This window comes from Ambystoma mexicanum, chromosome 2q, assembly GCF_040938575.1.
Source record: "Ambystoma mexicanum isolate Mex_15411 chromosome 2q, UKY_AmexF1_1, whole genome shotgun sequence".
In the NCBI taxonomy this organism is placed as follows: Eukaryota; Metazoa; Chordata; class Amphibia; order Caudata; family Ambystomatidae; genus Ambystoma; species Ambystoma mexicanum.
Genome location: NC_090924.1, coordinates 1,205,117,689 through 1,205,129,836, shown reverse-complemented (window position 1 = coordinate 1,205,129,836; position 12,148 = coordinate 1,205,117,689). Strand labels below are relative to the sequence as shown.

General features: G+C 40.4%; 1 protein-coding gene across 1 annotated transcript in view; it reads left to right on the top strand.

The window, feature by feature from the left end:
* The window catches only part of AGMO (alkylglycerol monooxygenase), a 1,424,437-nt gene that overhangs the window by 710,704 nt on the left and 701,585 nt on the right, over nucleotides 1–12,148 (top strand). Inside the window, exon 6 of the mRNA XM_069648601.1 lies at nucleotides 10,140–10,206. Within this exon, the coding sequence (XP_069504702.1) occupies nucleotides 10,140–10,206 (67 nt within the window). The remainder of the gene's footprint in view (nucleotides 1–10,139; nucleotides 10,207–12,148) is intronic.

The window sequence follows — 12,148 nt, the reverse complement described above, 5'->3', positions numbered from 1 at the left end:
CTACGCATTTGCAAATAGATGTGTATATAAACTTGAACAACACAGGAAGTCAGATTTTAAGACTGGTTATTATTTTTTATTATAGATTAGAATATTTTGATGGATTTACACAACACAAACTCCTCATTAGTTTAGCCCTAGAAGAAGGATAAACTATTTAAAACGTGTTGGCTATTGTTTATGTTGTAAAATAGCCAATGAAGTGGAAATTGGTTGAAATTGTGGAATCATTGGAATTTCAATTTTAATTATGTATTTTGTTCTTTGAACATTATGCTATATATTTTGAGTTCACAATAATGACATTGGCAAGATCCGATTGAAAATTGTACAACCTTGGATTATAGGTTCATGTTTGTCTTGCCTCTTACATGATTTTGGTGATGAGAAAGACTATAAAAAGAAAACATTAAACATGCATTATGAAGAATGCAATTATGATATATGTGTTTAATGTAGTGAAATTATAGTACATTTCATGTTTAGGGGTAATCACCCCATTTTGAGTGCATGAAGATGACCTGTTGGCCATAACGTGTTGTTTTTGGTTGGATGATTTGATTAGTAGGACTGAAGGCAGAGGGGTCCTAACCTTATGCACCAGGATTCTCTTGAAATATTTCAAAAATAATAGGTGTCATGATGAATAATAGAGTTGTGCACCTCCATTTTGTTTTTTTGTTTTCTTTTTTTTCTTGGTTTCCCCAGAGACATGGTGCCATGGCACAGCTGTGCAGGATGACTTGATGGAGTACCATACCAGAGGTCTTCAGGTTCACGTGAGTGTACTTTTGGAAGTAAAGCAAGAGGGAAGTAGGGCAAAAGAGGGATGTTTCTTTGATTTAAGGGGTTTGGTAACGGTAGACTTAGAGTGTGTGTGTGACATTCATTGAGGTTGAAGGGATTGGAAAAGTGGATGGTTTTGATGGAGTGATTGAACTGCCCTGTGTTGTAAGTCCCTTGTATATATTTTTTACAGAGTTTGTTATTTTTGAGGAGTGAGGTGGTATCCTACCCCGCACACCCAGTGTGGGGTTTGTCCTGATATCCTTTAGTTTGCTTGTCTGGTGGGCTGGAGCCCATACTTGAATATGGGCTGGCATGTTATGGGTAGTCCAACCATAGATACTTTCTTGAAGTAGGCCCTTGACATTCTTTTGTATTGGCTGTATGGGCGGAGTCCTCTCCTCAATTTTCTTGGTTAGTGGAAGTAGTGAAGAGGATGCGGATGACACTCGACTCTCCTTTAACATCTCCACCTCTTCCTCTTCTCATTCCTGACTGTCTGACTGCTATTCAGGCATGGTGTGCTGCTAATGATCTCTGCCCTAATGCCAGTAAAGTTGAGATCCTTCTCATTGGGGCTCCTGCCCCCTCCTTTCCTCCTACTCTATGGTCACCCTCCTTGAGCCCTCTCCCCTCACCCTCTTCTGAGGCAAAAAACCTAGGTATCATCTTTGACTCCTCTCTCTCCTTCTCCGATCATATCGCTGACCTTGTCAAGAAGGCCTACTAACAGCTTTACCCTCTCAGAGGCATTCTCCCTTTCCGCACCTTCTTCCAGAAACTCAATGTCTCCAGAGCCACGGTTCTCTCCTGGCTGGACTACTGCAACAGCCTCTTCCTCATCCTGCCCCTTTCCTCCCTCTGCTCTCTTCCACTAATCCAGAATAGAACTACAAGACTTATCCTTGGCCTCAAGCCCAGGGACCACATCTCTCCAGCCCTACGATCTCTCCACTGGCTCCTGGTTGATTCAAGGATCACATGTAAGACCCTCTGCATCATCCACAAGGCCTTCTGAGGCCTGAGACACTACTAAATCCAACTCGTTCTGCCTAGATACCTCCCTGCTAGAGTGCTTAGATCATCTAGCTTCAACTTGCTGCAGATCAGATGTTTCTTTAAGCAGAGAATGGGGGGTAGATTTGTTTCTTCGGCAGGGCCTCCCTTTGGAATGGCCTCCCAGCCTCTCTCAGACTTGAACCGGATCTCCTTAGGTTCCGGAAGTTCCTCAAGACCTTGCTTTTCTCCTCCTCCTTCCCTCTCTCCCTCCCATGCTAATGCCGCCTGCAGTTGGGACTGGCTGTCTGGTCCCTTATTAGCCTTACCGGGGCCGGGCCTTCCTCAACCAGTACCCCAAACCCCCTTAACTAGCACTTGCACACAGGTGGTCTTCCCTGACAAGCAGACTGAGTCTGTTCCAACCTATTTGCAGTTGTCTACCCCTACCCTGCTCCCCTGGAACTTGCCTCCTTGGCTCCCTTAGCACTTGCCTAGCCCCATGGGCCCCCTCCTCGTTGCATTTCCCCCTTTTTCCTCTACCTCATCCATCCTTTCTCCCTGACCCTCCCCTTCTCTTTTCATTTCCTTTCTGCACTTGCATGATCAGAATGTCACAGGTCTAGTAGGACCATTATTTTTTTTCCTCGTCCCCCCATCTTTTGGCGCCTGGAAACACTAGGCTGTATAGGTGCCATACAAATGTACAATACATAAATAAAAAGAAATAAACTACCTGTAGTCAGGAAAAGATGGTTTTATAGCAGAGAAGACCATACTAGTAAAAGAAGAGCGAGCGAGAGTAGCAGAGCTGTAGTGAAAAGCATTGTGCTCCTCCTATGCTCCGGTGGCAGAGATATCGCCGAAATATTGGCCAGCGAGTGTTTTTGATAAGATGCTGTCTTTTGTATAAGAGTGAGAAGTAATTAAAGAAAACAGCTGAGCGAGGTAATTGCAGTCGAAACGAGTATGGTGAGTGATTGTGGGGAGTGACTAAGAAACTGGATAGGGGTGAAAAGGGGGGTTCTTTGGGTGAACATGTTCAGTTGGGTATTGTTTTTCTGAAATTGTCTTGGATAAACTGGGGTGGAGTATGGGGACGCTGTTGAATAATATGTGTCAAGTACTTCCTGGCTATAAGGTGTACGTTTTAAAACACCATGGGGAATGGCTGAAGGAAACTAAGGGGAAAATGCTGAATGCATGGCTTATCAAGGGGACTTATGACACAGGGTGTTGGAAAACGTTCACACTTTCTTCACTACAAGGCACAAGGGCTCGAAACTAGAAAAGTGGTTAAATATCTTAGGACTATGGAGGAACAGTATCCAGTCCAATCTTCACTCATGTATAAGCAGAAACAAGCTCAAATTTTTTGTTGAACTTTTTACCAGTGGGACAATGAAAAAGTAGCACTTGCGTGTGCGCATGTGTGCCTAGTTTGTCTTTTCAATGGAAGAGTGACCTTTGCATCTTTATTCATGTGAATGTTAAATGCTCATACAGGAATTAAAGTCTTTAAATGTTGTATCTACAGTTGAAGGGTGAGCATGCATTGCCTAAACCAAGACTCTTCACTTATTAAGACTGAAAGCAGCCTTTCCTAAAGGCAGAAAACAATCTAACACTGTGAGACCAATAGAAGTTTAACCTTGCTTAAGATACAAGTGTGCAAGCATTACCTTAAACCAAGAGAGTGGCACCAATGCTCCTGGGTAATTATTTTGGCTAACCGTTGGCAGAGATATGAATGCAATGTTGAGGAAGGGATACATGCTGCTGGTGAATATTATTTTGAAGTTGACATAATCTATATTGCCAAATACTCTAAGCAACTGGCAGAAGTGGTTCATACAGGCAAACTTAAGTTGCTGTCTCAAACAGATAAGCAAGGCAAAAATGCTGCCCCTTTTGAAGAAAGATATGTCAGAACTAAAACCTGTTTTGAATCACAAAGTACTGAAGCTGTGGTGGAATCTCAAAGTGCGGAAACAGCAGTGGTATATCTGGTTGTCAGTAGATGCAAAATGTCAGTAGTACAAGTGAAGGGGACTACTATGAAACAAAGGACAATGTTCTCATGTTAAACTTTAGTAGAAGTGAAGTTGTTGAAGTAGAAGAAGCAGCACTGTAAGGTCATCCTGACAAAGATACCTATGGTGAATCCTACTCGTATAACTAGTGACATAATAACTGTTAACCAAGAACTGTGTTTCATTGACAATTGTAGAAGTTGCATTTCTTTTAAACTGTGGCAAGTCTTCTTGGATTACTGGAAGTGTTGGCAAATCATTATGTCTGGGAATACCATTGGTGCTGTTTTGAGGAAACGGAAAGTCCATATTTCACCAAGAAGAAAAGATTCACTATGATTGGTACTTTGCTTAACACAACTTTACCTTGACATAGAAACATCAAGAACTGTTCTGAGACTATCTTACCTATAGGGATTTCCTTGATTCTTTTTGTTGAACACTGGAGTTGAATTCACTTTGAATCCTGGGGAACGGAACTCGCCCAGGTCATTTAGTGTTTATCAAGAAACTATAAATGTTGTTGATGTTATTTGTATTGCCATATATTTTTCTTTGTATTTAATGTTTAAGTGTTAGGGCCAGACATCCTGTGTTAGAGGGTTTCCCTTTAGTTTTGTTAGGCAGGGAAATCATCATCAGAGTAGGGCTAGTGAGGCATTTATCATCATTTATACTTAAATAAAATGGTATGTTTTGAACAATCACCAAACACTTGTCTGCCTCGCATTGCTGACCCCTCACACAACCAATACAGATTGTGGCTCAAATCCATAGGGAAAAGTAATTTGTCATAACATCATATGGGGCTGCAGTGTGTTGGACAGTTTCAGAACATAAACAAATAAACAGTTGAAAGAATATTCATGAAGAAACACGTGGGCCAACCTTGTATAGCCTCTTATTATGTATATATACTTTTGTTAATTTGCCTCATCATATATTCTGTGTATGCAACTTCAATCAAACCTCTAGGGCTTTGGGCTTGAGTTTGGTCTAATTCTTCTCTGGACCTTACAAAGCATGCATTGCACTTGGCAGTGAACATAACACCAAGACTATTTTTTTATTTCATTTTGGAAACCATTTATCATCACTGCATTTTGCTCTTAAGTTCTCTAAGTGTGAATGCCTCGTGAAGCTAAATCTATCAGAATGACCAATACATTAATGAACATTTGTGAAGATAAGGACATGGTACAATCAACTGTTAGAGCTTACCTACTGATTTTAATCATTGCTGGTCAATTTGTTTATTTGTATCACAGTCATTGATTCCAACAGAAGGCATATTCATAACAAGCTCGGAAAAATGTTCTGGCATGTGGAAAAGTTGGGAATTCTAAGAGTCTGTTTGCGAAATGGGAAGGGCATTGAGACAATAGTTCCTTTATTGTGTTATACATTTCCTGAAGTGACTTCTTGTTAACCAGTGCAAAACAATATTTTATCTATCATTGCTACAGGATACTATGATGAATCTGATGATGCCATCACTCCTTTCCAAGTGGTAGCCTCTTCCCATGTGGCCAGGTTACGTTAGCCACTACCTGATCCTGGGGGCGGTTACATGAATGTAGATCACATGAGGGTGATGTAACCTTCAAGGGGGTGATGCATCATCGGCTGGAACATGGTATCCCCTTTGCCTTTTAGGTATACACCTTCTGTTCCACATGCCCTAATGGCTTTTTGCCATAACTTATTGTTATGGCAATATGCCATTATTATTGCCAGAACTTCATTCCACCACTCTGAGAAACCAATGTGGATATCTTCCCTGGTGTTGTGCATACATTTCCGAAAACCCACTACCATTTCTATGAAAAAGAAATTACTTTGATGAGGGAGCTGCTTAGAGCAATTAAGATTACTGACAGTGAGTACCACAGAATGCAGTCTAGTTGTGGAGAACAGTTGATAGGTGAAGGGAGATTTAAAAGGCACATCCAGCATGGTCGCGAAGGGAGACTATTGCCGGGAGGAGTCCTGAATAGCCATGGCCACCGAAGAGGAAGGATGGCACAGGGAGAAAGACCCCCTGGACGTGAAGCAAGCTGCGGAAGCGGCCATCCCTGGGAATCCAGAAGTCTGGGGAGAGTCGAATGGGAAGTCAAAGGTGAATGAAGCCACCTCCGAGAAGTGAAATCCTGGTGGACATGGAACAGGGAAGCAAGCAGTGAGGAAGCAGTCAACCACAGACGAAACCTGAATGCCATGAACCAGATGGAGAGAAGCACATCTCCCCAAATGCTGTGCACCGAAGAAACAGGTACACTGAGAGAGAGAGATGGGTGCTAGATATCCAGTAGTCTACTGGGAAGAGTGAACAAATAATAATAATGGCCGAAGTACCCCAACGTAAAAAGTGATATAATAGATAGATATTGGAAAAGATGGAAACCAAGATATTGTAATGAAAATGGGCACACCTTAAAAGTGAAGCCTGCTACCAAATATTATTGTGAATCAAGTTTGAATCAAGTTTGCAAGTGCATCAAGAGAGACGGATGAAAAAACACTGGCAAGAGAGCATATCAGGCACCTTGGAGTTTTGCAAGTGCGTTGCATAAATCTCATGGAGGAAAAGTCCTGACAAGTAAGTATAAAATGCACAGTGATGTGTACAAATGTTGTGAAGGAAAAGAACTGGCAAGAAAGTATACCAGGCACATTGAAGTTTACAAATGTGTTGAAGGAAATCCCTAGAAAGATAGTATAACAGGCACAGTGAAGTTTACAAATATGTTGCAGGAAAAACCCTGGCAAGAAAGTAGAGCAGGCACATTGAAGTTTATAAATGGGTTGAAGGAAATTCCTGGAAAGAAAGTGTAACAGGTACAGTGAAGTTTACAAAAGTGTTAAAGGAAAAGCCCTGGAAAGAACGTATACCAGGCAAAGTGTAGTTTACAAATGTGTTGAAGGAAAGGGTCTGGCAAGAAAGTGTACCAGGCATGGTGAAGTTTACAAATGTGTTAAAGTAAAAGCCTTGGCAAGAAAATATACTCGGCATAGTGAAGTGTGGAATTGTGTTGAATAAAGCTCATGAAGGAAAAGCCCTCACAAGAAAGTATAGCAGGCACAGTGAAGTTTACAAGTGTGTTGAATAACGTTCATGAAATAAAAGATCTAGCAGGATAGTATACCAGGTAAGACTGAGTTGTTTAATAGAAGCCCTAGCAGTGGAGTGTGCCAGGCACAGATATGTTTACAAACCTGGTTTATTAAAGTATAAGGGAAAAGACCTGGCAGTAGAGTACACCAGGTAAAGCTGAGTTGCTTAACATACTTTTTTTTTAAATGGAGGAATCACACCCTTAATAAGAGAAATGACCTGGCAGGGGAGTATACCAGGTGAACCTAAGTTGAGTAACATACAAGTTAATTTTGTTGTTGTACATCGACCATTAAGGTAGAATCATGCTGCTAAAAACTGTTGTGTTGGTGAATATAAAACCTAGGGAAGGGACAACTCCCCTAGAACTGTGGATTGTATCCTTTGGAAAATGTGTGTTAAAGTTACAGCTTTACATTTGAACTTGAACAATTTGTGCACTACCAAGACTAAATAAATTCTGTTTTCTCCCCTAGAACTCTGCAGTGTCTAATCAATAGCTATGTAGCATTCATGGGAGAGTAGAACCTCCAGGTTCATTCTGAAAGATTGGCTGTTATGTTTTGTGGCACAACTACAAAGAAAGGGAAGTTTACAACCATGTGGTGTAAGACTGGGCCAATCCAATCTTTTGATTATTTGGGGGGGTCTGCTTTTCCAAGGTCTTTTATCCTGAAGCACACTTTAAAAAACAGCTGTGTAGTATGAGGCAATCACTCATGGATATTGTTTGCTTTTTGGGTCAGCACAGGCAACAGCCATTAAAGATAATTAGAACTATCTAAGTGGCTAGGTCCAGGGAATCAATAAAATATGGTGCTTTTATTTGAGGCTATGTGAATCAAAACGCCATTCAAGATTGTTAGCCCTACCATTATTAGCTCCAAATTTTGCAGTTGAAAACAAGCTGGGCTTGAGTTGTATTGCAGATGAGATAGCAAACCCACCTCATTGTGGTTCAGCGTCTGGGCAAACCCCAATGCCTCATCATCCCAGCATTTAATAAAGAATATTATAAGGCAGAATAGTGCAAATAACATTTAATGGTTTTCCTTTATTAAAACAAAAGCTTCAGAATGTACATTTGGTGTGGCATTTGAGGAGCCAAGGTTATTGACCAGGGTAATGTCCTGCGACCTAAAAAAGAGTGTGACTGCCTGGCTTCGCGATGTTTTGGTTCCTGTTTTTAGAGGGAATCATGTTCCCAAATATCGCCCAGCGCTCCTAATCCGGCTGAAGGTGGAAACCCCAAAACGGCTTGGGTCTTGTCAACTTTTATAAGCAGGGCATTGAAAATCCCTCGGAAGTCTAAAGCGGAAAAGGATGTTGCTTATTCATAATCTTTGGAACAGAGATTATCTATAAGGTGATCAGAGACTGGGGGACCTAGGTTGTTGATTTGGACATCTTGACAACGGACAACAGATATACACTGTGCTTGTTGTTGTTGAGGTGGGGAACCCACCTCCTAGCATAGGGATAGCGAGGCCTTTCACAACCCCTTATTTGTTAAATAAATGTTTATAGCCACATCTATGAGCTCTATGGGTCCGTGCCTCATTCCTTGCTCTTCACAATACCTTTATGAGTTTTACGGTAACACATTATCTATGTCAACGTTTGAGAATTCTCTAAAAGTGTTCCTGACTTCTGAAAACAGATGTGTTGGACTACAACTTACCTCAGCTCTGGTTCGCATAGTCAATGAAGAGGGATCAGGAGGATCATAGTTCAAAACATCTGGAGAGCCAATGGTTGCAGACTCTTGTAAGGCATTCACAGTGGATAAACCTGGTTCAAATTAATTATATAGCAAATCCCTGTGTGTCAAAACAGGAATAGCACTAGTACTAGCAGACCAGCACTATTGAATGTTCAATGGTTGAATCCACAATTTGGTCATGTGATATTACAATATGCATCTACATTTAATAACTGGTGACTATTTTTAACATCTTTAGGTTCCCTTCACTAGCAATCAGGACTTCAATGATGATGCAATTATATCATAATAGGATCCATGAAAATATACTCAATCTTATTCAAAGAAAGACATGGAGCCTTTTTACAGATGGATAGGATTCAAGTGAAGAGAAGGGTCCTGATTGAAAAGATTTGCACTGGGAAGATGCACCCGTGAATCTCAGATCTGGTCCTGCTCTTAAAGCCCAAACTAGAGCAAATAATTAAATGATTGTGATAAAATCAAAATTGAGAAAGCCATTTTATTTTCGTTGTTTCATCCACTTCAGCTGCTTACTTAACATGGTATATTGAGTTTTGTTTAAGGTGTGAGTTTGCTAGGCACTATTTAGGCAGCTTCATATAATTGGAATCCTGAATCTGAATATCTGGGAACCAACTAGTTTCTCAACATGAAGCTTCTAATATTGAAGCAGGGCCTTATGAAGGCAGATATTAATTTCTCGAATAACCACAGAGTATCCATTGACTTGCTCTAATTATGCAACATTCTCCCATAAGTGATCGTATAGAGGACCTCTAATAAAGATAATAGAAGATAAGTCTCCACTGATAACATTCTAATTGAAACATCATTGAGGACCCTAAAAAGGCAATTGAAATGTTTAGAATGGTAAGCATATATCTATGATTATGTTAACTATTTGATGTTATTAGTTTCCTGTGAATCTTGATTCAAACAAATTATATATATCATTATGTCTAAATTGTTTAGCTCACCTGTAGTAATGCATCATGTGATTACATTGTTCTGATATTTATGGATTCCCTCCATTATGATTCTGCAGGATTACAGTGACCTAGCCCACCTCATTTTCAAACTACACTTTGTCCAATTAGATCTTCGCTTAAAGTGTCATTTGTTTCATCTGCCACCATTTCTTTAAACCCTTGGCTAGTTACCAATTATCTTATGGTATAGGAAAATGCCACACCTTAGCTGACTAGCATTTATAATGATTGGATCTTGTGGTCAAATAACAATGCACCTTACCAACCTGTTATTGTGTTTGATAACTTTAAAATATATAATTTGCCCAGGGAAATGATCATTTACTCACAAAACTTGGCAAATAACAAAACAATCACAAATGCTTGTTAATTTAGACGACAATGCTGCATTTATAGTATTGTTTCTAACTTGACAAAACCACAGATTTGAATCTTCTTTTTTGGAACAATATTTGTATTTTCTCCTGTCTCATTAAACATGCATTGTGTTTCAGATAATAAATAATCTTGGACCTCTAGAGCTGATTCTAAATACTCCCAGCCATCACAGAGTTCATCATGGTAAGACACCCATATTTTTTCTTTGTTTACTTTTAATGTATTTTCATCAATGCCTTCACGGTTAATACCACTAAAATATATTATTCCATTGTTTAGTTTTCACCTTTTTGCTCATTTAATGGCTTTTATTATTTTTGGATATGTTTTGTGGTTCATATTTTTTCCTTAGGAAAGTCTTCAAATTCACTATGGAAATGAAAGTAGAAGAACTTTAGTTTCTCTGCAAAACAGCACAATCCATTGTGAAGGTATCATGAAGTACGACACAGATAACAGGTTCAAAGTTCAAAGTAAAATACTTGATTAACTCAAATGTCAGGATGGTAGAAGGCATAACTCGCACTATGCTAGTGTGTGATTTCCCTACCTGAACAAAACTAAGGAAGGTCTGAGTCAAAGAGTCAATTTAAATGTCTTTCTGCGTGAAAAAATTATGCTTTCTCGCACAACTAAAGCTAAACAACATTTAATTTAAATTGATTTTGATAATCAAATACATGGTGATCAACATAACGTTCTGAGCTTCTTCCAGCTCTTAGCTTCTTTTTCATTTCCCCTGCCCCAAATTCAAGAAAGTTCCACAAAAGTATCAAAATTACAATTTTCACATTCAACGTAATGCAGTTCCACACAATCCACACAATTCACACATTCCCCAAGTTCCAAGCAACACAGTTCAAAAGAAAAGGATCTTGAGGCTTCATTACTTACAGCTCCTCGAGTCTCAGGGTTCCCTTCCCCAACACTTTAACTTAGCCACTGGTACATGTTTCAGTCTTTTCAAAATGTTTAAAACAGCTGAAGGTCAACCTGAGCCATCGCCAGTTTACTTGCAGAGCTTCTCCCATGTTTATTTCACAATGTCTTTGGTTTTCACAATTCCAGGCTCACTGGTCTAGGTGCAGTTGTCATACTACACTGTCCACCCACCACAGGTCATGCAACCAGGATCCCTATGCTCTTTAGCCTCCACAGGTTCTTCTATACTGCTCCCTGTGTTCACAGTCACGTTCTCTCAATTTCTCTTTGTTGACCTCTTGGCTTGATGTGCAGTATTTACACTCCTCTGGCTTCTCCTGGTTAGCCTCTTGACTCTGCCATAATGTGTCACACAACTCATGCAAGCTTTGGCCTTGTCGCACTGCATTTACTCATAAAGATTACTTGTGTTGGTTTTGTTCATCTCCCACCTTTCTATGACAATCTTTCACACTTGCACTCTTTTCCATATGTGGCTTTCATATGGGCACTTTTGCTTTCACTGTCCTCTGCTATTTGTTTTGCCCATACAGTTTTACTTGATTTCGTATTTAATAAGCATGTTTGCAAGGTTACATTTAATCCGCATTCAACCGATTTCATATTTGCTTAATTTCAAGTTTCTATTCAGTTCATTATTCAATATACATTCAATATTCTCAATTTCAAGATTCCCTTCAGTTTGGTTTTCAATATGCATTCGATATGCTGAATTTCAAGTTTCCCTTTAGTTTGGTACTCAATATGCATTCAATATGGTTAATTTCAAGTTTCTATTCAGTTCGTTATTCAATACCTATGCGCAGCCCGCTAGGAACGCCCCGGCTGTTGAGTGAATTTCTCCGACACTCACCAGTCCTTGGCATTTTTCCTCTGCGGCTCTTGCTGCTTCTTTTTGGTTCCGTAGGCCAGCTTCTGCGAGCCAGGCTCGCATACCGGGCTTTCCTGTCCATGCTGGTAGCTCTGCCTTCTTTGCATGGAAGAGGACGGCGTTGTTCCTTCTCCTGCTCGCTCTCAGCACCTACTACTGATTCCTCACTATGGAGGCTTCCACACCTGTAACAGGCCAACGGCCCAACTCGCCTTGAGCTATATAGGTTCTCGGGGCTGCTGGCCGGCATCCTGGCTCCTCCACCGGTCCCATCATGGCTGCTACCTTTGGAAAAGGGTCCCTGCTGGTCTC